The sequence below is a fragment of the Dichotomopilus funicola genome (assembly GCF_033296635.1).
Source record: "Dichotomopilus funicola strain CBS 141.50 unplaced genomic scaffold C8A04scaffold_26, whole genome shotgun sequence".
Taxonomy (NCBI): domain Eukaryota; kingdom Fungi; phylum Ascomycota; class Sordariomycetes; order Sordariales; family Chaetomiaceae; genus Dichotomopilus; species Dichotomopilus funicola.
This window is the reverse complement of record NW_026944047.1, coordinates 113361-134640: the sequence shown is the minus strand read 5'-3', so window position 1 is coordinate 134640 and position 21280 is coordinate 113361. Positions and strand designations below refer to the sequence as shown.

General features: G+C 51.2%; 6 protein-coding genes across 6 annotated transcripts; 2 read left to right on the top strand and 4 right to left on the bottom strand.

Annotated features, from left to right (window-relative positions):
* Window positions 1-4: 4 nt before the first annotated feature.
* Window positions 5-651, bottom strand: C8A04DRAFT_36831 (ribosomal protein L17; the record flags this gene model as incomplete). Its single annotated transcript, XM_062783668.1, has 2 exons — window positions 5-358; window positions 436-651. 2 exons carry the CDS (start codon window positions 649-651, stop codon window positions 5-7), a joined length of 570 nt encoding a protein of 189 aa, XP_062637550.1.
* Window positions 652-1241: 590 nt separating this feature from the next.
* Window positions 1242-2327, top strand: C8A04DRAFT_11746 (uncharacterized protein; the record flags this gene model as incomplete). Its single annotated transcript, XM_062777081.1, has 3 exons — window positions 1242-1262; window positions 1329-1763; window positions 1884-2327. 3 exons carry the CDS (start codon window positions 1242-1244, stop codon window positions 2325-2327), a joined length of 900 nt encoding a protein of 299 aa, XP_062637549.1.
* A 210-nt stretch (window positions 2328-2537) lies between these two features.
* On the bottom strand, window positions 2538-4449 carry C8A04DRAFT_11699 (acyltransferase family-domain-containing protein; the record flags this gene model as incomplete). The annotated part of the gene is made up of 3 exons (XM_062777063.1): window positions 2538-3093; window positions 3175-3970; window positions 4032-4449. The coding sequence occupies 3 exons, from the start codon at window positions 4447-4449 to the stop codon at window positions 2538-2540; spliced, it is 1770 nt and encodes a 589-aa protein (XP_062637548.1).
* A 2554-nt stretch (window positions 4450-7003) lies between these two features.
* C8A04DRAFT_11715 (uncharacterized protein) lies at window positions 7004-8238 on the bottom strand (the record flags this gene model as incomplete). Its single annotated transcript, XM_062777073.1, has 2 exons — window positions 7004-7912; window positions 7999-8238. 2 exons carry the CDS (start codon window positions 8236-8238, stop codon window positions 7004-7006), a joined length of 1149 nt encoding a protein of 382 aa, XP_062637547.1.
* A 2207-nt stretch (window positions 8239-10445) lies between these two features.
* Window positions 10446-13550, top strand: C8A04DRAFT_28077 (uncharacterized protein; the record flags this gene model as incomplete). The annotated part of the gene is made up of 1 exon (XM_062780512.1): window positions 10446-13550. The coding sequence occupies one exon, from the start codon at window positions 10446-10448 to the stop codon at window positions 13548-13550; it is 3105 nt and encodes a 1034-aa protein (XP_062637546.1).
* Window positions 13551-13988: 438 nt separating this feature from the next.
* C8A04DRAFT_28076 (uncharacterized protein) lies at window positions 13989-14344 on the bottom strand (the record flags this gene model as incomplete). The annotated part of the gene is made up of 2 exons (XM_062780511.1): window positions 13989-14054; window positions 14111-14344. The coding sequence occupies 2 exons, from the start codon at window positions 14342-14344 to the stop codon at window positions 13989-13991; spliced, it is 300 nt and encodes a 99-aa protein (XP_062637545.1).
* Window positions 14345-21280: the final 6936 nt, after the last annotated feature.

Sequence of the window (21280 nt, the reverse complement as noted above, 5' to 3'; positions counted from 1 at the left end):
CTCTCTATGCCCCCTCCCGCGACACCTCCCCCGTCCCCCCCAAATTCAACTCCTCCACCTTCCCCACCATATCCTCAAACGCGCCCCTCCCATCCTTCCGATACCTTGTGACCTTCTCAATATTCTTGCGCGTCCAATCAGTATGCGACTTGCCCAACATCCGGTCGCGTGCGACCGCCGCAGCCGTCACCGCAAACCGCATGTCCTTGGGCCCGTCGACTAGCTCGAGAATGGCGCTCGGCGCCTGGTCGTACCGGCTCTTGGGCTCGGTGCGAAGCACGCGTGTGTAGCCCCCGGGTCGGTCGGCGTACCGCTCGCGGAGCTCGGTGAAGAGTTTGGGGAGGATTTCGTCGGGGATCTTTTGGGATATCACACCGTTAATAAACATCTCTTCTGGGGGACGAAGAGGGGAAGAGAGGAGGAAGTGAGACGAACATAAAGAATCCCCTGTGCCCGCCTCCGCGAGGCCTCAGTGTTCTTCTTAGCGTGGGTGATCAGCCGCTCGGCGAGTCGCTGGGCTTCTTTGGCCTTGTGCCATGTTGTGTGGATGGACTCGTCCTTGATCAGCGAGGTCACCAGGTTGCGTAGCAGGGCTTGTCGGTGGGCTGAGTCGCGGCCGAGTTGGCGGTATTTCATGTGGCCGCCTGCCATGGTGGGTGTTTATGACTGTTAGACTCTTGGTGTGTCTCGTTTTCTCGGCAGAAGAGGGGGGGGGGGGTCGGTTTGGATATCGGATCGTAGGAGGAGAGGGCCGTCGAGGGGTTCGTGGTCGGCGGAGGTTGTTAATTTCGTCGACGGTCGAAGTGTATTCTGTAATTGTAAACTGTCGTCCGTATCGTACAAAACCCGTGAATTTTTTGGTCCCTCAGCGCAGGGATGCTTGAATAGCACGGGCCATCCCACGCCGATCGATGCCCCACCATCAAAAAATTAGATGGTCTGTGCGCTAAGTACCTGCATGAATCGCGTCAGTGACGTTGATCCATTTTGACCTGAGCTTTGAGAAGCTCAACTGCCGCTGATTGCGACTTTTATTTTCGAGGTTTCACACACCGAGATGTTGCCAACCCCTACAAATTTTTGCGACGTAGACCTTTAAATACTTTGACAAAAACATAAAGATTTTACGCTAATTTAATTATATCCATCAACTTCCCTCCGGTCCAACATTCCAACCTCCAACCACCATCAACTCACTCATCAACTCACCCCACCAAACCGCACCACATCCCTCTCCCACAATGGGTTTCGCCGCCGGCTTCGTACTCCCCCCCCCCCTCCCCCATTTACCCCCCCCTTCTCTCATTTGCTAATAGGTAAACCCCCAGGCAGGCGGCACAACCCTAACCCTCTCCTTAACCTATCTCGCCCTCCTAACCCACGCCTCCCACCGCCGCGCCCAATCCGCCCTCCTCCGCTCCCAAGCCGCCACTTTGGACTCCCTCGTCCCCGACGACCCAGCCTCCTATTTACCAACCGCCCACAGCCGTCGACGGAACGCCAGTTTGGTTTCGCCCGATGGGGGGTATCGTGCGAGGGGAAGCTTGCAAACTTCTTCCCCTGGTGGGAGGGAAAGGGATAGCACGTTGCCAGTGGCCGGGGGATTCGTGGAAGAGGCCAAAGCGCGATGGAACGGGGAGGTGCTAAGTGCGGTGCAGTGGTTGCAGGGAAGGGATTGGGTGCGAGTAAGGGAGGATGTGGAGGATAAAGTAGCGGATGTGTTGGGAGTGGGGAGGTTGAGTCGGGAACCGGTGGATGTGCCCGTGGGTGAGGGGGTGTATGATGGGGAGCTGGACCGGTTGGGAAGGGGGACGACGAGAGGGTGGATGGAACGGGGGGGGGAGCCGGTGGGGTATCGGAAGCCATCACAGGAACACCAGAAGCAGCAGGGGCAGGGACGGCAACAGCAGCACCAGCAGGAGGGGCATGGGGTGGGATATACGGCCGGTGAGAGGCTGCATCATGCAAGAGACACGACGGTGGCGATAGCGCAGGCGATGGAGCATGAGGCTCGGGAGGTGGTGGTCGAGGCGAAGGAGGTGGTGGCTGCTGGGGTGGAGGGTGCGAAGGGGGCGGTGGAGAGGGGAGTTTGGAAGGCGCATGATCTTGTGGAAAGGACGAAGGCGGCTACACACCTTGCCGAGGAGCGAGCGATCACCAAGGCGGATGCGAAGTTGTGGCAGGTTTCGGGCGTTGAGCAGGCGCTGGCTGAGCGGTATGATAGCGCGTTAAGGGAGAAGAGGCTCCAGAGGAGTGTGGAGGAGGTGTTGAGGGAACGGTATAGGCCGATAGACGAGAGGGATAATTCGCATTTGAGGGGGGTATAGCTTTGATAATATACTTGGTACATACCGGTGGGTTTCAGGGGCAGGGTTAGGGTTAAGAAGGCAAAAGAGATTGGTTAGATGTACAAACAAATACAGTACTCCCGCAAGGGCATGGTATTTATTTTGGATACTCCTCTCGAGGAACCCTGTCCTCGGCCGTATCTGTCATTAATTATACTCATGTACTATTAACACTTCCAGAAATAACCGCTACTCCGCAACCGAGCACTTCACCTCCACCCACTTCGCCAACCTCACAACGGGCGCATCCACCACCCGCCAAAACACATCCGCCGCCCAAATCACCACGGGCACAATCACCACCGCGGCCAGCGCAAACCCCGCCTCATACGCCCCCTCCGTCCCCGTCACCCCCCACGCCCACCGGTGAATCGCATACCCCGCCGTGTGCATCACCGGCCCATGCATCAAATACAACGCATAACTGATCCTTCCCAAATACTGCATCGCCGGCAGCGTAAAGAACCGCTGCCACCCGCGGGACCGTCCCACGGCGTACACGAACAGGATGGCGCCGGCGCTCTGCCAGTAGCGGTGCTCGTCGGTCCACCATTGGGGGATGAGACTGGTCAGGTAGACCCAGCCGGGGGTTTCGGCGCCGTTTTCGTCGGGTTGGGAGAGCAGGTAGAGGGCGGTTATGCTGAGGGTTGTGATGAAGGCCCGGTGGAGGAGGGTGTGGTGGTGTCGGTGACGGTGTTTGAGGGGGGTTGTTGGTGAGGGGGAGGATGTACGGCTGCTGCTGTTGCTGCTGCGTCTGCTACTCAACGGCGACGACGGTGACCCAACCCCCGCACCACCCCCAGCCATCAACCCCGGCGCAGGCAACACCATCCCCCCCTTCTCCCCACCCGAACCCAAAGAACCCCCCGAGGTCCCATGCGCCCCCCTAACAACATCCAACTCCGCCAACCCCATCCCCGCCCAAAACAACACCATCTCCCACCTCCCACTCACATACCCAAACCCCGCCAACCCCCCCAGCACCAACCCCCTCCACCCCCCTCTCAACCTCGCCGTCCCGACCACCGTCAAAAACACCACCATCGAACACCGAAACTCGACCGGTATCGTCCACAAATGCACATCCAACCCCGTGCTGCCCCCAAACGGCGTCGTCCAGTCCCAGACGTGCACAAACCGGAACATGTCTTTTGCCCAGGGGCCACGGATGAGTTGCCAGAGGGTGGATGAGCGGATAGAGTCGTCCCAGCCGAAGTGGGGTTCGCGGACGTTGCGGAAGAGGACGGGGTTGGTGGCGATGGGGCGGGTGGCGTCGTAGAGGCCGAAGTGGACGAGGAGGATCACGAGGAGGGTGGAGAGGAAGGGGGGGAGGAAGAGGCGGAGGGGTCGGCGGATGGTGAAGGAGGTTAGGGTACGGAGGAGGTCGGCGTCGGGGTCTTTTTTCGTAGCTGAAGAATGCGAGGGGGGGGAACGGGAATGGGAACGGGAATAGATGAGGCGGATGGGTTTGAGAGAGAGGGCGTAGCCGGATACGACAAAGAAGAGGCAGACCATGGGCGGGCCGGAGAAGAGGAGGCGGATGAAGGGGAGGAGGGGGAGGTGGTAGTGCGATTGGGCCGTGCCGTAGCCGGGGGCGATGACGAAGGAGGTGTAGAGGAAGTCTGTTTGCCTATCGGTCAGTCACCTCTCTTGCAGAGGGGGAGTAGATACCAGGAAACTCACGACAAAAAAACACAATCAGCGCCGCCAGCCCCCGCATACCGTCAAGATATGCCGTCGGGCCGGGCCGGGCAGACGGCTGCGACCCAGAGGACGGGGTAGGCGAGACCAGCGGTTGGATAAAACTAGGAAGGAGGAACACGAATGTTCGGCGGAGGAGAAAGGGGAGGTTAGACAGGGCGCGGCGGGCACCGGGTCCTATTGTTGATGTCGTCGGCATGGTGGGTATGGATATTGTTTTGGATGTCCTCCATTGTCGGGGACGGTACTGGGATAGGTATGCTGGGAGACGGATACCGGGCGACGGCGGGGAGTGGGCGGCGTGCTCTAGGTCGTCGAAGAATGGTTCATTCCCGGAAAGAAAGGGCGTCTTTTCGCCCTCGTAGGCGAGGCCGTGGTTGTAACTGGCATCGTTCGTCATGCCTGGGAGTGTGGACGGTAGAGCCTGGTGTTGAGGTGTATGAGGATGGCCACGGGGGTCTCGAATAAGAAGGTTAGGAACCGGAATCCTTGTGTCGGATAAAGAAAAAGAAGGGCGACGGTACTGTACAAGTGGTCCCCGGAATCATCCAAAAGAAAAGTGGAAAAGAACAAAATGATACAAAATGGAGAAAGAAAGACGACCTGGTAGCCTATACCATCCACGGCACGGATGTCTTTGTCATGGAATGTCCCTCCCAACAACAATGCCAACCCAACCCTCAAAACGAACCGTCGATGCCGTCGAAGGGAACGTGGATCTTACAGATCATTGACAAGGGGAGAAAGGGCAAGGAGGTGTGGCCCGCTAGACGGTCCCGAACCGAAGCAGTAGTTGGAAAACGCGGGGAAAGACAAGCCTAGGAAACCCAGAACCGGGAGAAGAAGCAGAAAAAAAAAACAAGAAAGTAGAAGAACCTCGACTTCAGATCAAGGCCAGTCCAGCCCAGCTAAGCCGATCCTTCTTTTGTTGTGTATGTAAGATATGTGAAGCGGGAGGGAGCCGATCGGCAAGTAGATCAAGAATACTCCAAAACACCGCCCAGAATTGTGCGTGTAAGAGGTGAGAACAGAAAAGGTGGCACAAGCAGGATCGGCAAAAGAACCAGGAACAGCAACAACAGGAACATCAGAACCAGCAGCAGAAGCAGAAGCAACAGCAGCAGCAACAGGAGCAAGCAGCAGATCCCCCAGTTAATATCCCCCCTTGGCATCCCATCAATCCCATCAACACAAGACCCAAGTGCCTCCTCCCCCCAACTCTGGTCTGTGAGCTATTATGAGACGGCCGGGCCGGTGGACCACCAACCGGGCCACGCTCACCCCTGGCCGCGGCCGTGGGCCATCCTCCTGCGGAGTTGTTGCGTATTTACTTCCTCGGCGTGTTGTTTGAGTTGGACTTGAATAAAGGAATGAAGGAAGGTTTTAAGGCTTTTCCTTTCTCTCGTGAGTTGTGGATGGATATCTGAAGTGGTGGTCCGGTCTATCTTGTTTGTCTGTTTCCGGAGCTCACGAGAGCATGCAGTTGGCAAATCGCAGATGTACCACTTCTGCACTCGAGGAACTCTAGTAAGATCACGGCGACCATTGTCAATCGATTCCCGAAACTGGGCGATTAGACAAATCCCAAACCGCTGGGACTCGGCAGCAAATGCATGTGTAACAAAGCATGTTTCTTGATCTCCCGTATCTGTGCCGCCGTGTCGAAATCGCAAACTTCTTCTTCGGAGTCGATGTCGTCCGTTGGCTGTTCAATCAACAACCACTCCCAACTTCAATCCCGCGAAAGCCGTTTGAGCGCGACAAAACCACCTAGCGATATACCCCGTTATCAATCGGTCCCTTTCCATGTCCGGAGATGACCGGTAAGACTGGGCGCCCGGTGGAAGGAAGAAGGAAGAGAGAAGGAATCTCAACTGAAGCGTTGGGGGTTTTGGAAATCTGGGTCCTGTCGATGGCAGGGGTTGCGCAGTGTTTGGACCATCTCACTGTGCACTGGCGGGCCGCTGCGGGGGCGGCCTGCTGTGCCGGAGTTGGGGGGATGTCCACTGTAATTATTTGCTGATTTGGGGCATTTAACCACCTGTGGAACAGCACCTGCACGTTTCAGAATTGGAAAGTTGTCGACCTCCATACAGAGATGAATTGTCAGGCTTAGGACTTCGAAAGAGAAGGTTAAAAAAAGAAGGGTCGTCGAAAAGCTCAAGGCCCACCTTTATGAAGTCCGCCGCGGGTGGGGTCTGTAGTTGACAGGTACAAAACCGGTTTCATGCAACGTCTAAAGAAAAAAAGATAGCCGGAGAGATGGCAGAACTGAGCGACACGGAACGGTTTATAACAGATGGGTTCCATATTTTGGAGGTTGCGAGCAACGGGAACGAACCTTAGGGTCCAGTGAAGAAACGATGTTGATCTATCCTCTAGCAACCTCCAATGTAGACCCTCTGCGCCGCACATAGAACGGCAAACAAATATTTCCAGCTTCCTCCGCACTCTGCCCTCAAATAACCTCACAGGGTCAACACCATCCCACAGCACCAACCACCTGAAGGCCGTAGGAGTCGGCCGGGCCAGCCCGCCCACCCACCGCCATATGGCCCCCCGGCGCAAGGTTTCAGCACGGCGCAACGCGGCGCAGGCTGTACACACGAGCTCTCCGCCCCCAACAGAGTCGTGTGTTCATTCATTATATCGTGAGTCGGCTGAGGGAGAGCGAGAGGAAGAGAAGTAAGTGGAGAAGTAAGTTGAGGACCCTATGCGGCTGCTAAGTCATCCACCACTATGGCGCGCACGCCGATTGTTCTATAGCACCAGTTTTTGACGGTAGGAAAATCATGAAAAAGTTCGACAGGTAATCCCACGCTTTTGAACCAGTAACCCTAATCCACCAAAGCATGCGCCGAAAACGCCAAACACCAAGCAACTCGCTACTGCCGGTCTCAATAACAAATATACAGCGGCAGGTCTCGATCTATACGTTCACGTTTAGGAATGACCTAGTTAGACAGCCAGTCCAAAAACTCCGGCACAAAGTAGCTGACAACAATCGTCGCCCCGGCACGGAGAATACCCTCAGTACTCTCAAAAGCCATAGCCTTAAGATCAAACACCCCCGCCTTAGCCGCAGCATGGATCATCGCAAACTCCCCGCTAACCTGGTAAGCAGCAATCGGCAGGTCCCGGCCGAGCTCCTTAGCATCAGAGATGATGTCCAGGTACTGCCCCGCCGGCTTGACCATGATGATGTCCGCGCCCTCGCCAATATCGCGCACGATAGCGCGGCGCGCGAGGCCCCGGCCGCCCGGGGGCAATTGGTAGCAGCGGCGATCGCCAAAGGACGGTGCCGACCCGGCGGCGTCACGGAAGGGTCCGTAGAGACACCCCGAGAATTTGGCGGCGTAGGACATGAGTGTCACGTTGTGCACGATGCCTTCCTCGATGAGCTTGAGCTTGATGGCGCGGATGCGGCCGTCGTTCATGTCAGAGGGCGCGACGCAGTGGGCGCCGGCGCGGGCGTAGGCGACGGCGACGTCGGAGATGCGGTCGACGGAGAGCTGGTTGTTGAGGCTCCCGTCGTCGCGCAGGATGCCGCAGTGGCCGTGGGAGGTGTACTCGCAGAGGCAGACGTCGCAGGTGATGTAGAGCTGCGGGAAGCGCTGGCGGAGTACGCGGATGCTGCGGATTACGGGGCCTTCCGGGTCGTCGGCTGAGGTGCCGAGGGCGTCTTTGGTGCCGGGGAGCATGGGCACGCCGAAGAGGATTACGGAGCGTAGGCCCTTGCGGACGAGAGGTTCGAGGAAGGGGACGAGCTTGTTGATGCCGCGGCGGTATTGGTTTGGTAGGGAGGGGATGAGGACTTCCTCGTCGTCCTGGTCTGAGATGAATAGCGGGTAGATGAGCATGGACTAATCAACCTCTTGTCAGCGGGGCCGTTCATCTTATTTTCCCACAAAACCTCAAATGGGCCGGCCTGTGAGTGTGTGGTAAGTACCTTGGTGAGCTGGCGCTCGGCCTGCCATGAGCGCGCGAGCGGGTGGCTGTAGCCGGCGTGGAGCTGGCTGCCAATGTCGCCGGCGATGCTCACGCTCGTAGCGGCCGTGCTAGTGTATGACTTGGCCATCGAGATATGAGACGCGCGGTCATCAACAGTCGACACAGAGGCTTCGCCGCGCCGCCGAGGAACGCCCGAGTCGCGGAGCGACAAGTCCTGGACGAGGCTTGAGAAAGACATTGCGTGTGTTGTGATTCGGCCGGGACAGCGGTTTCTTCTGTTCTGGTTGTTTGTGGAAGAATTGCTGGAGTCGAGAGCAATGGGTATGTCGGCTGACTCGGCAAGGCGGTCGAGGGTTTTGAGCGTCGAGGAACCGGGGCCGGAGATATCTCGCAGATGCCGTCGGATGGCTGTGTTCCGAGGTTACGTGGCCGCTGTGGCGTGCTCGTGTCGGGTCTGCGCGTGGGAGAAAAGTCGAATTGGCGATTTTCTTCGGGGAATGTCTGCTACTTATGTACAAAACTTATAAATGGAGGAAAGCGACGAGAAAGTCAAAAGGACAGACAGCAATTCGCCTCCGGCAAACCGCACGAGGACAGGAAAAGCGACGGCCGAAAAGGTGTGTCAAGTGTCCCCCTCTGCCGCGGATGTCTGCGGGGTGGCCCACTTGGTTTTACGCACTCGCATTCGCCAATGGCAGGCCAGAGATTTCAAAGGGCTTCTTGGCAATGCTGAGGTAATCAGTCTCCACTCGCCGACAGACATCATTCCTTGGCAGGGGTTTGCGTTGCTGTGTCGCTGTGTTCATTGCCAGTTTTGGTGTAAAAGCATGAGAGTTCAACGAGGTGAAAGGGCCGACTAAGAGATAGATGAGGTCAAAGGTGCAGCTGAGCAGCCTGTTTCATTAATAGAATTGGGACCTCTGGAGAATCTGTTCTGAATTCGACATAACATTGAGAAAGTGCAGTTGTTGCCCCGTGTGGTTTGTTTATCAACATGGATTCAGGGGTTGGTCCCTTCACCGGCGTGAGTGACCATGATCAAACACAGGAAAGGCTTGCTTCCCAAGGTTGAGCTACTCGGGTGGATAACGCGACGTGGAATAATTTCATAAATTCACGTTTTGGCCCAGGCTTGGATTATCTCATCACTGGTTGTAGCAGCTTTGGCTGACTTTCGGGAGGAGGACAAACTAGGAGATTCAACTCTTTTGCACCCTCAAACATTCCCCTTTGTCAGTGCAAGTGCATCGGATGCAATCCTTTTCCATGAAGTTGATTTCTACTTTGACGGCATTGGCACTGCCATTCCCGACCTGCTCTAACCTCACGGTCGTCCACAAAACAGCCATGTCAGCTATTACCGTAGCATGTCCTCCGGAGTGATCATAACGAGCCTTGAAATGTCCCAGTCTGCCACCGTGCATAGTAGATCAATATTGCGTCCGATGGCCCCAATCACTCCAAGTAACTTCATGGTGGGGGTCCCTCTATGCCATCCCCCATCCTGCGCTCGTGTGGAATGTTCCGGTCGCATCGGCCTTCCCACCGGAGGTGCTCCGGGAAAGCGGGGCCGAGTGAACGTCTCCCGGGCTCTGATCCGGGCGGGACCGCACCATTGGTTGGCCGAGACACGATTTAGAGAGCGACTCACACAAGGAACTGAATAAATAGCAAAATTCTACCATGCATCCTCCTGTTCCCACGTTCACTCATTTACGTCACCCAAGAACGAGCAGTGAACGAACGATTCCTCTCTTGTTCTACAAGGAGAAAGCATCCAAGGGAATATCCTCACGAGGTAAGTCGTTGTTTAAAGAGTTTGTCTTGAGTTTCTCAATGTCGAGAGAAATCTGGGCGATCCATTATTCACGCCTTTTTCACATTGTCGACATTTTCCTTCTTTCCTCAACTTCTTCTTTCCTTTTCCGCCGGTTTCATTCCTTCCCCGACTTCTTCTTTCCTTTGTTGAAATTTTCACTAGTTCCACGAGATTTTCTTTCCTTCCTCGACATCTTCCTTCACTTTTCGCCATCTTCTTTCCTTTCCCGCCATTTTCCTTTTCACCGCCACATCTTCCTTCAGTTCTCGTTTATTTCCTTCTCTCCTCGACATCTTTCTTTCTCTGTAATCCATCTTCTCCAAGCTTGGCCTGACTTGTGAACATCACGAAGAATCTGCTCTAATTTGACGATTGTCAGCCAGTTTGAAGTAGATTCCAAACCTCAGGGAACCTAGCATCTCGAGATCAGCGAGAATTTTACCCAAGCTCCATCGACGAAGCAGGTTGTTTTTCAACTATTTCCATCATCAAGTTTCGAGGCGTAGTTCAAAGTAGGTAAATCCCAAGATCCATCAGTTTCTTAATTTCCTGGGACATAAATTGACCTAGGAAATATAGCGATAAGACAACCGTTTCTTTGATTCCCAGTTTCAATTCAAGTAACAATGAGCGACTCCCAAGAGTACTACGCCGGCGCTGCAGAGAGTTTCGGAGTTTACCGAGCCGACGGCAGCCAAGAGAACACAGTCGAAGATGACGGCTTCGTGTCGGAGACCGACAGCGTCGAGACCATTCGCCCGACCCAGATCAACAGACAGCGCCAGTCCCAGAACCAAGACTCCGAGAACCAAGACTTGCTTCCGGAGCATGCGGTCCAACTGGCCAGCGACCAAGGCGATTGCGAAGTTGCTAACATTAACATCTCTCACCCACTCATTCCGCCTGTTCCCGACCACCCGCCTCCTCCTATCCCGGCGCCTGGCCGGCCGCCCCCTCCATCACCTCTGAGGCTGTCGTCGTTTCCAAGGAACACACTCGAGGAAGGCTCTGTCGATGACTTCCTCCAGTATACCCTTCCCACGGCGGATGACTCTCTGCAAACCAGTTCCTTCGGCGGTACCAACACGGACAGCCCTTTCTCTGTTCCCCAGCAGAACACTGTCGTCTCAAATACCAACAGCAACAACAACAAGAACTTCAAAACCCCGAATACAGTCCAAAACTACACCAACACCACCCAACCCTGGATCCTCCCCCCCACCACCACCCCCCCTCTCTACCCACACTCCTTCACCGGCCCCATCGACCCCCTCCGCATGCACCCCTTTTACCCTATTCCCCATCCCCCCCCCTCATCCTCCGTCCCCTCCTTCCCCCTCCTCCCCACCTCATCCTCCACATCCTCCCTGGTCAACCCCTCTCCCAACCCTTTCTTCCGTCACAGAGCTGGAGCCGGAGTCAAAGGAAGCGGAGTAGGGGGGGGTATCCCAACCTCAGCAACGACAACCTCCCTCCTACCACACCACCGCCACCAGCACCGATACGACGGCAATCCGTTCACGCCGCGCGGGAGGGAGGTCAGGGGGAAAGTGGATCGGATGTTGAAGGCCAGTCGGAGCTTGAAACCGTTGGTGGGAATGGAGGAGATGAGGTCGGAGGGGTGGGCGAGGTGGGAACGGTTGGGGGAGAGGGTGGGGCTTGCTGCCGTGGGGGTGCCGTTGGGGGGGGAGAGGGGGGGGTTTAGGGAGTATGAGGGGGGTGTTGGGAATGCGGTTGGGTCTGCGGCTGGATCTGCCGCGACGTTGGGTACGGTTAAGTCGGGTACGGGTGAGCCAGTGCCTCCGGTCGAGTCTGAAGCGGTGGCTGAGACGCAAACGGCAGATGCCAAGGAGAAGAAGAGCAACAAGCTCTCTCGGTTCTTGAAGAAGTTGTCAACCAAATCATCGCGTATCTTTTCGACTTCGAGGGACAGCAATACGGCCTCCAAAGGCAAGTCGAGCAAACCGCCGCTTCCAACTATCGGCGTACCCAAGCCTCACCAAATCCGCCATGTCACGGGTATCGCCGCCGTGGGGTCCAGCACGCTATCGCTTCCAGGATTCAGCCTTCCCGAGGAGACAGCCAGGAACCTGTCCAGCGGCCCCGTTCTGGACTCAATACTGGACTCTCCGATCCCCGACTCCATTACTGGCTTGACCAGTGCCCTGAAGCCTAGCAAGACAATGACCAACATACGCCGCAGGAGCAGGTCGCTGAACCATCTACGCGATCCCATTCCGAGCTTGTTTCTGAGGGAGAATGAGCGGGTCAATGTGCTTAAGCGGGAGAAGTCGCTGTGGGTGTTGGGAGAAGGACCTAAAGTTGAGGAGCCGAAGAGGGAAATGGTAGAGGATGACGGAGAGGATGAGGAGCAGAGGGAGAAAGAACAGAGTCATGTGGAGAGCGGAACAAACGAGACAAAGACATCCCCTACAGAATCAGAGACATCAACAGAGACACCCACGACCGACGCAGCGCGGACCGGCCCGACGCCATGGGGTGCGCCCTCTTCACAGCCCGTTTCCCCATCGCTCCCTGACTTCACACCTGCCGATTGGACATTGTCCTCGCTGCATGCTGCTAGCCCCGAGGCATCGGCCACCACCCCGCTGCCGGACAAAGAAACCGGCCCTAGCGAGCAAGAGGAGCAACAACAAAAGGACAAGCAGCAAGCACCAGCCCAAACCCACGAGTCAGAAACGGCGGCAGAGCAGGATTCATCCTCGGTAGCTTCGGACCGGGGCGCGGTCTCGCAATCCGCAGCGAGGCACTGGGCCGGTGTCCGCGGTGCGGAAGGGAGATCCGCCATCTCTTTAAGGAGAGGCTGCTACCTCTCCCTGTTTCAGCTGCCTCCTCCGCCTGTTCCTCGCCAGCGAGTCAACCCTGGCCGGCGACGGACGGCCATCCAAACCGGCCAGCACGTGGGACTCGCTGGCAGCAGCACGTCGCCGTTGTTGTTCTCGTTTATCCATGACGAGGGCAGCAACGGCAACGGCCGTGTCAATGATGACGATGCGGAACCAGATCGCCACCTCGAAGGACTATCCGCTCGGTCTCGGCGCCGGGACACGCTCCCCGCCGAGCCCACAACAGCAAGCTCAGCGACCACCGCCGGTCTTGCTGCCGACGAGCGTGAAATGGCACAGCTCGCAGCGATGGGGGTGCCCAGTTCCCGCTATGCGGCGTCTCGGGAGCTGGACGGCCTGATTCGGGAGCTGTTTTCTCCGGATGCTGTGGCCGCGAGGAGAGCGGCAAGGAATATTCGGTTGAGTTATGATCAGAGGGGGTTTCCGAGGTTGGTATCTGGGGAGAGGAGGAGGGCTGGTACGGGTGATGCTGCTGCTACTACCGCGGCTGCTGATGCCGCTGCTGGCACTACGGCTGGCACTACTACGCCCGGTACTAGCTCCAGCACCACTGCCGGGAACGACCCCCGCGATACGCCCAGGGCCGGGCGTAGAGCCACACCCACAGCGACTCGCACAGCTACACCTGCACCTTCGCTCGCAGCTCTGCTCGCACCAACAGCGACCACTACCACCACGACCGCCGCTGCTGCAGACAGTTTATACCCAGGAGCCAGAATACCCGTCATGAGCCACCGCAACCGGCGCCGCCGACACGCTGCGCCGAACTGGACGGACCTGGAGTCGTGGGAGAGGGAGATGCAGAGGCGGTTGGAGGAGAGGGAGAGGGGGAGGGTTAGGGATGTTGATCAGGAGGAAGACTGAGTCTTTGGCATGGATGAGGATGGAGTGGGAGGTGGAGAGGGACAGGGTGCATGAGCGAAGGGGAATGGTATTCCGTGGCGGGTCAAGGGGAAGAACATGGCAAGGGGATTTGGGTTTCTTTCATCGGATTCTTTGCTGTTTCGCTTGACAATTAACTACGTTCAAGGGTCAAGGGTTCAAGATTCACAGTCACGGTCACAGTTAACCAATGTAGAGTAAGAAATGATCACAACTCGTTATTAAACGAGCCTAGTTCGCTGCTCAAGTGTAGTTCAAACGTAACAACTTAACAAATACTGTCCCGACTTCATTACCCAGGGTATCTCATACAAAATAACACAGCGGCACACCAGCCTCCCTCTTATTACATAACCCCATCATATCGTATCATATCCTATCCTATCATATCACATCATTTGTCCCACTCTCATTCACCTTCTAAAAAAATCTCCTCCTCCTCGCTCCCCTTCCATCAGTCCCATGCATCCTCCTCGTCCCAGCAGCCTATCCCACTGTTAGCACCCACTGTAAAGTATCAAAAAAGATCAAAAATATCATACCTTCTGCCCCGGCCGTCCAGTCAAACTCCCCTTCAATTTCAACAGCGCCCCACTAATCTTATCCCCTAACGTGGCATGTCGCTTGTGGTGGTGGACAGGTCGCGTTGTGGTAGTTGCATGATGGTGATGATGATGATGATGGGTGTGGGGCTGACGCCGACTGCGGAAGAGACCGCGGCGGGTGGTTGTGGTTTTGGTTCTGGGGGCGGCGCGATGGCGGGAGAAGAGAGGCATTTTGGTTGTTTTTTGAGGGATTTTTGGTGGTGTTGGGGGTTCAAAGTTTGGAGGTATGGTTGGTGGGTGTGTTGGATTTTGGACTTTGGTTCAATGAAATATTGATGTGGTTGATGGTTTGTGGGATTGGAACGAAATCAACGGTTTAGCTCGGATTTATAGACAAACGATCTGTTTGTAGATGCCATGATGCACGTCACCCATGACATCAACCTGGTAGGTGTGCATTGGCTTGCAAGGGTCCTATAACCGGTAACCAGACGCCCATGATGCAGTTGTTCAATGTCGAGCCTGCCGTGAACTTGACTTTCCTGCAGCGAAACAGGGGATGATGATTGACCCCACCCATTTCATTGAATATGACGTCAGTGGCTGGTGTTGTGGCAGTGCAGTCGAAACCTGACAATTTCGAACACTTGTGACACCGCAAATAGTGGACTTTAACCGCCCTCTCTTGAGCCTGTGTTCAGAGCCAGAAATGTAATTAGCATTACGTTCACCCTCGGCCCTTATCCATCATCGCCACGGTCATAGTTTGCTATGTCGAATAGCTATGTGGATTTATGGGTTCTGTGTAAGTCATGGACGGCTCCCACTAGAGAGACGGGTCCGTCTCAATTATGTAAGCAAAACAGATTATATAAGCAAAATATTACCCCACGCCCAGCCCCCGAACTGCGCGCCCCTGAACTGCGTGCCCCTGAACCCCTGAATGCCATCACCACCAACGCTGCGGCAATGGCTACCTTTCCAGACGACTGCCTGCCACCCGAACGCTATTTCGCGTCCCGGAAGGCCTTGTTTGAATCAATCAATCTATAGGCTAAGCCAAAAGGCTATGCCTTCGTCACCCAGAGATCTACGAAGGAGAAGAACGGCAGTTCGACAGTGATCTATACATACGACTGATCTCGTTACCCTCCAAGCGGCTCATTGGAGCGCCAGAGAAGAACAACAACGCGAAGGACGAATTGCCTCTTTTCTATATTGGCAAAAGAGACAGCTGACGGTAGCTGGGCTCTCAAACATCGCCCTTGTCAAGGGCTCAGGCCTAGGGCCATGAGCAGTCGTGTTGGATCGTGGCCGATGGCCTTGGGTTGACGTGGCGGGGCTGTCCCTCTCCCGAGGCACTCGCGAGCCGGGGTCCCGGACCCGGCTCGGAGGTGGAGCTCGAGGTGCCCGACCCCTGAGCGCGCACATCAGGGGGGGGAGGGACATCAGGATATAAGGAGCCATGAGCAAGGCATAACCCCAAGTAGTTCTCTTTCTACAAGCTTTCTCAATCAACATAATAAACGCCTATCTGCATTCCGCCATAGGGCCAGTTCCTCACATTTGAGAAAGCTTCCTCCGAACGAAGAACGACAATGACCCACGGACAACACGACACCGAAATGTCAGCCAGCACCTCGGGCACGGTACCAGGCCTATACGCCGACTTCACGGAGTTCTTTCGGGCTTAATTCCAGGTACTCTAGACCACTCTTGCAGAACAAGCCAACGAGCTCCAAGAAGTACGGGAGTTTATCGTACAACAAGAACGAGCATAGGCGGCTCTCCGCCAGGCCTAGGATATACCCTCCCTGGGTGGCCCCTCAGGGCCACCTGACCCCCCTCCCGCCGAAGATACGCCACCAAGCAGGCCTCCAACCGGACCCGCCCTTATAAGGAAACCAACGAAGAACGTTCCCCGTTTCGATAGTACTAAGAAGTCCTTCGCAGCCTGGAAGATAACGATCCGACGGGTGCTACAGACGGACTCGGCATTTATTGGAGAGGCCTAGGATCAGTAGCTGTTCGTCTGGATATACCTGGAGGCAGAAGTCTAGTCCAAAGTTGCCAACTACTATACTACTATAGGGCCTATCTACAACTTCGCCCTAGAGTCGTGTCACGGACTGATGGCCAACACGTTGGCTGGGCGCACGGACCAGTCAGCAGCAACCAATCAGGAACCAGCACGGGAGTGATCGATGGATCGATGGAACGATCGTGGGATCACTCAAAACGCTAAGAATAGGTGATCGATAGATCGTGGAACGATCACCACGATCAAGGTATAAAGGTACTTAGGATACTCTCTCTCCTAAATAGTATATAGTCACTCGTTCTAGAGGACTCTGGGAGTTCTCCAGTAAGCAATACAACTTGTTCGCTACTAATTACTATAAACATTAAGACCAGATTATTATCTCGTTGTAAACCTTTTAGCTTTACCGAATTACAACCCTAGTTACCTTACCTTCAGTGAACCCTTATAGAGTGTGGTTAAGACGATTCGTTATACGTTGCTTACTCCCTTTGATTCTATCACGGTTCAGACGAAGGTATACTAAACACTATAAGCGCTATACCCTCCAACGTCAATATAGGCTCTATAGCCAAGATCCCCGCTACTGAAAAAGAGGCTGAGGAGATGTTCGTCGAGCTCTAGGAATAAATTATCAGACTTAAGGCTGAGCTCCGGGTCAACTAGTAAATCATTAACGAAAATGCTACCTAGGTCGAGGCTGTCGAAAGGTCGAGCAGCGGCGGTATAGCTCCTGAAGTACCTAAGGTTAAGATAGAGGTACCGGCTAAGTATAAGGGCAAGAAGGAGGACCTCTTAAGGTTCCTTATAGAAATAGCCTCCTATATCGAATACTACTAGGACCGGTTTTACTTAGAATATACTAAGACCTATTATACTACCTCCTGACTTATAGGCCAGCCTGCCTGGTGGTTTAAACCTACCTTGAAGGACTATGTAAAGAAGATTTTAGAGGAACAGCGGGAGTTTACCTAAAGGGTTTTCCAGGACTATACCTGCTTTAAAGCGGAACTTATAAAGGTATTTAGGGACGGAGATGAAAAGGTCTATATTTAGGACTGGTTAGCCAGATTTCACTAAAGTAAATCTACCTCGATATATACTATATTATTTCGATAAGACACTATCTAGGCTAAGATCAATAAAGATAGACTTATATCTCTGTTTTATAATAGCCTAAAGGAGGATATAAAGGATAAACTCTATAAGGAGGATTGCCTAGATAATTTAGATGAATATATTATAAAGGCTATCTATATCGACGACTGGCTATATACTAGAAGACAATAATAGAAAGGACAGTAGAAACTGGTTGTTAGGGGAAATTACATTAATAAAGGAAAGAAATGGTAAGGAAGTATAGCTTTCGGTATTTACCCAGGACTTATAGAGGTTGATATAATCTAAACTTAATAGTATAACGGATAGCCTTATAATAAGTCTAACGTCACCTATTATAACTATAAGAAGAAGGGCTACTATAAACGTGAATATAGGGGCCTATATAGATAAGGTAAGACCCTAGGCTAATAGTCTCTGGTACCGGGATATAAAGCTACTATTATTGAGAAAGGAGTTAAGTTCAAGGAAGTTATAGCTAGCAATTATAGGTAGGACAACCTAGAGGACATCTACAACTATAAAGGGTAGATAGGACTAGACGACGAAGAAAGGCTCAGGTTCGAGGAAGAGGTATTTATAGACCTCGAAGGAAGATATTAGGATAAGTGGAAACCTATCTACGATAATAACTACTACCTTTATACCGATAAACTCAGATAAATAGTACTATTCTTTAAAGGAACCGATATATCTATATATAGTAGATAGATACTTATATAGGATACTAACGGGGAATAGAATACTACTTATAAGGGAGAGGAACTAGGACTTAATATCTATTACCTTAAAAAGAAGATATTTAAGTTATAGGATAAGATTGACAATCTGTAGAAAGTATTTAATAGGCTAAAAGGGGAAGTTTTCGGTCTACGAATAAGGATCTAAAAAGGAGTCTATAAGCAATAACAACTGTAGGAAATAAATGGAAATTAACAGGAAGAATTAGAATAGAGCCGATATAAAATTAAGAAACTCTAGAAAATCAATAAGCGACTTATAGGATAGGGATAACCTATACTATAGGTAGTTAAGTGGTTAAAGGAGTACCGGATAATTGACGCTATAAGCCAAGGAGAGGACAGGAACGTCCTATAGTACTAAAGGGATTTGGGAAAAGACTTAGGGCTCTCTGAGGAGCCTGTAAACCACTAAGCTTAGAAGTAAAACGACAGGTTGTATAGTATAGGTAGAACTGGCGTAAACGACGATCTTATAATGATCTCCTAGCTAGCCTAATAGAGGTGGTTATAGTTTAGGACCAGAGCTAGGACAATAGGCTCTAGGTTATCGCTAAATAGAACTACCTATAGGCCTTAATACTAGTAGATAGTAGCTTATAAGTAGACTTTATTAGCCCTACCCTAGTCAATAAATGTAAGATCCCCTGGAGAATGAAGAAAGTACCTTATTTAGTACGAGGACCGTTCCTAACCTAGATGGTTAGAAGGGAAACTAAACCCCTGGATATAGAGGTGGAAGGGAAAACCACAAGGGTGGTGTTTGACATTATAGATATAGGAACCACTAAGGATATGATCTTAGGGTTACCTTAGTATAAGGAATACGACCTAGATATCAGTTGGAAGGATGGTAGCCACCTACGACTGTATAACCTGTAGGAGTATCTAACCAATAAGATAGGAAGTATAAGAAAGGAGCTATAATAGGGTAAAGTACAAGGGAATATAACCCCTATAGGCCTGCTATAAGAAGTAGCCAGTAATAAACGATAAGCTCTGGATTCTAGAAAATATAGTCTATAATAATAGAAGAAGGTATAGGTAGACTAAGAAGTTACTGTTGTCTTAGTCGATATAGAAGGAAAGCTTATAATCGAGTAATAGGTTAGCCTAGTTAAGGTAGTAAGTATTAAATATAGAGGAGAAAAGATCGATATATTTAAGGTTATAAGTATTAAAGTAGGGAATAATAAGTTCGCCTATTATAGGGGGACTATAAAGACTACTATAACTGGTAAAATTCCCTAGGAGTATAAAGGGTATCTGGTATTTCAAGCTAAATATCTTAAGGGACTTCTAGAATATAGACCTTAGGACTATAAAATCAAGTTAAAGGAGGGAGTATAGTTTAAGTTCTTTAAGGTTTATTATATTAATAAGAAATAAGATGCTGAGTTAAGGAAGTATTTAGACAATAACTTGAAGATTAGGTATATCCGGCTATTAACTTTACCCGCTAGATATCTAGTATTGTTCGTCCTAAAGAAGGATAGGAAGTTCAGGATATATATAGACTACCGATAGCTGAACGGCGAGACTATCAAAAATAGATACCCCCTGCTATTGATTTTAAGACTTTAAGATCAGTTGGCCAAAGCCTAATACTTTACCCGTCTTAACCTTCTAATAGTATATACCTATATCTATATTAAAGAGGGGGATAAATAGAAAACAGCTTTTAGGATACTTTATAGATATTTCAAGTACCTGGTAATACCTTTTAGCCTTACTAATATACCTATAATGTTCTAAATAGTAATCGACTATATTATTTAACCCTATCTTAATAAGTTTATAGTATACTATTTAAATGATATTCTTATCTATTCTAAGATATTTAAGGAATACCGACGGTATATATAATAAGTGCTTGATATACTATATAAAAGTTAACTGTCGGTCAATAAAGAAAAGAGTAAATTTCACGTCTAAAAGATAGTTTTTTTAGGCTACGAAATCTCACCTGGTAAAGTTAAAATCGAACCTTAGAAAATCCAAGCGATTGTAGAATAGCTAACGCCTACCAACACTATAGAGGTTCAGGGGTTTATTAGGTTTGCGAATTTCGTCCAGATATTTATCTAGAACTTTGGTAATATTATATAACTACTATATAAACTTACCAAGAAGGGAGCTGAGTTCAAGTAGGAAGATACCTAGGAATAGGCGTTTAGGAAAATTCAATAAAGTATCCTAATGGATCTAGTACTCTTATTGCCAGACCCTAATCTACCTTTTAAAGTAGAAGCCGATATATTGAACTTTATAATCGGGGGATAATTCAGATAGAGGGATAAGAACGGGAAGTTATACCTAGTAGCTTTCTTCTCGAAGAAGCTAGATAGGCTCTATCTTAACTACCCTATCTACGATAAGGAACTACTTATTATTATCGAAGCATTTTAGGAATAGAGACTATACTTTAGTAGGACGACTTACCCGGTATAGGTCTATATCGACTATAAAAATCTCAAGTACTTTACAACGACTAAAGTCTTGAACAGATAATAGACTAGATAGGTAGAATTCTTATTAGAATTTAACTTTATAATCAACTATAAGAAAGGTATAGAAAATATATAAGTAGACACCTTAAGTAGAAGAACTGATCATTAAGATAGTAACGTACTAGAAGACTTACTAGCGTTACTATAATAACAGACAGACGGTATACTCTACTATACCTTATAACCGATTAAAGACTATAAGATTATAGCTATTTAACGATAGATAAAGGAGGAAACGTCTTTATAACAGTTTATAGAATATTATATAGTCTTTAGGAAAGAAAAAGGAGGATAGGAATTTTAGAGAACTATTACTAATAGGGAACGGGCTGACTGGGAAATAGACCTAGAGGTGAGTACTCCTGGCCTACGACTAGACAGAACGAGGCTCTAGTACTATAATAAGGCCTATATCAGGATCTGAGACTAGAAGGACCTTATATTTGAAGTATACTAGTCAAAACTTAAGGGATATATAGGAATCGGGAAAATAGCTGCCAAGATTAAATAATACTATAACTTCCTATACCTTAAGGAAAGGGTCAAGGAGGTTATTAACAAGTATAACCTCTGTGGACGGAGTAAACCAGGACGATATAAACCCTATAGACTATTATAGCCATTGCCTGTCGCCGAACGACCATAGAGTTTAGTAACCATAGACTTTATCACCAAATTGCCGGAATCCAAGGACCCCACAATACAGGTGAAGTACAACAGCATCCTCACCGTAGTAGATAGACTTACCAAGTAGATA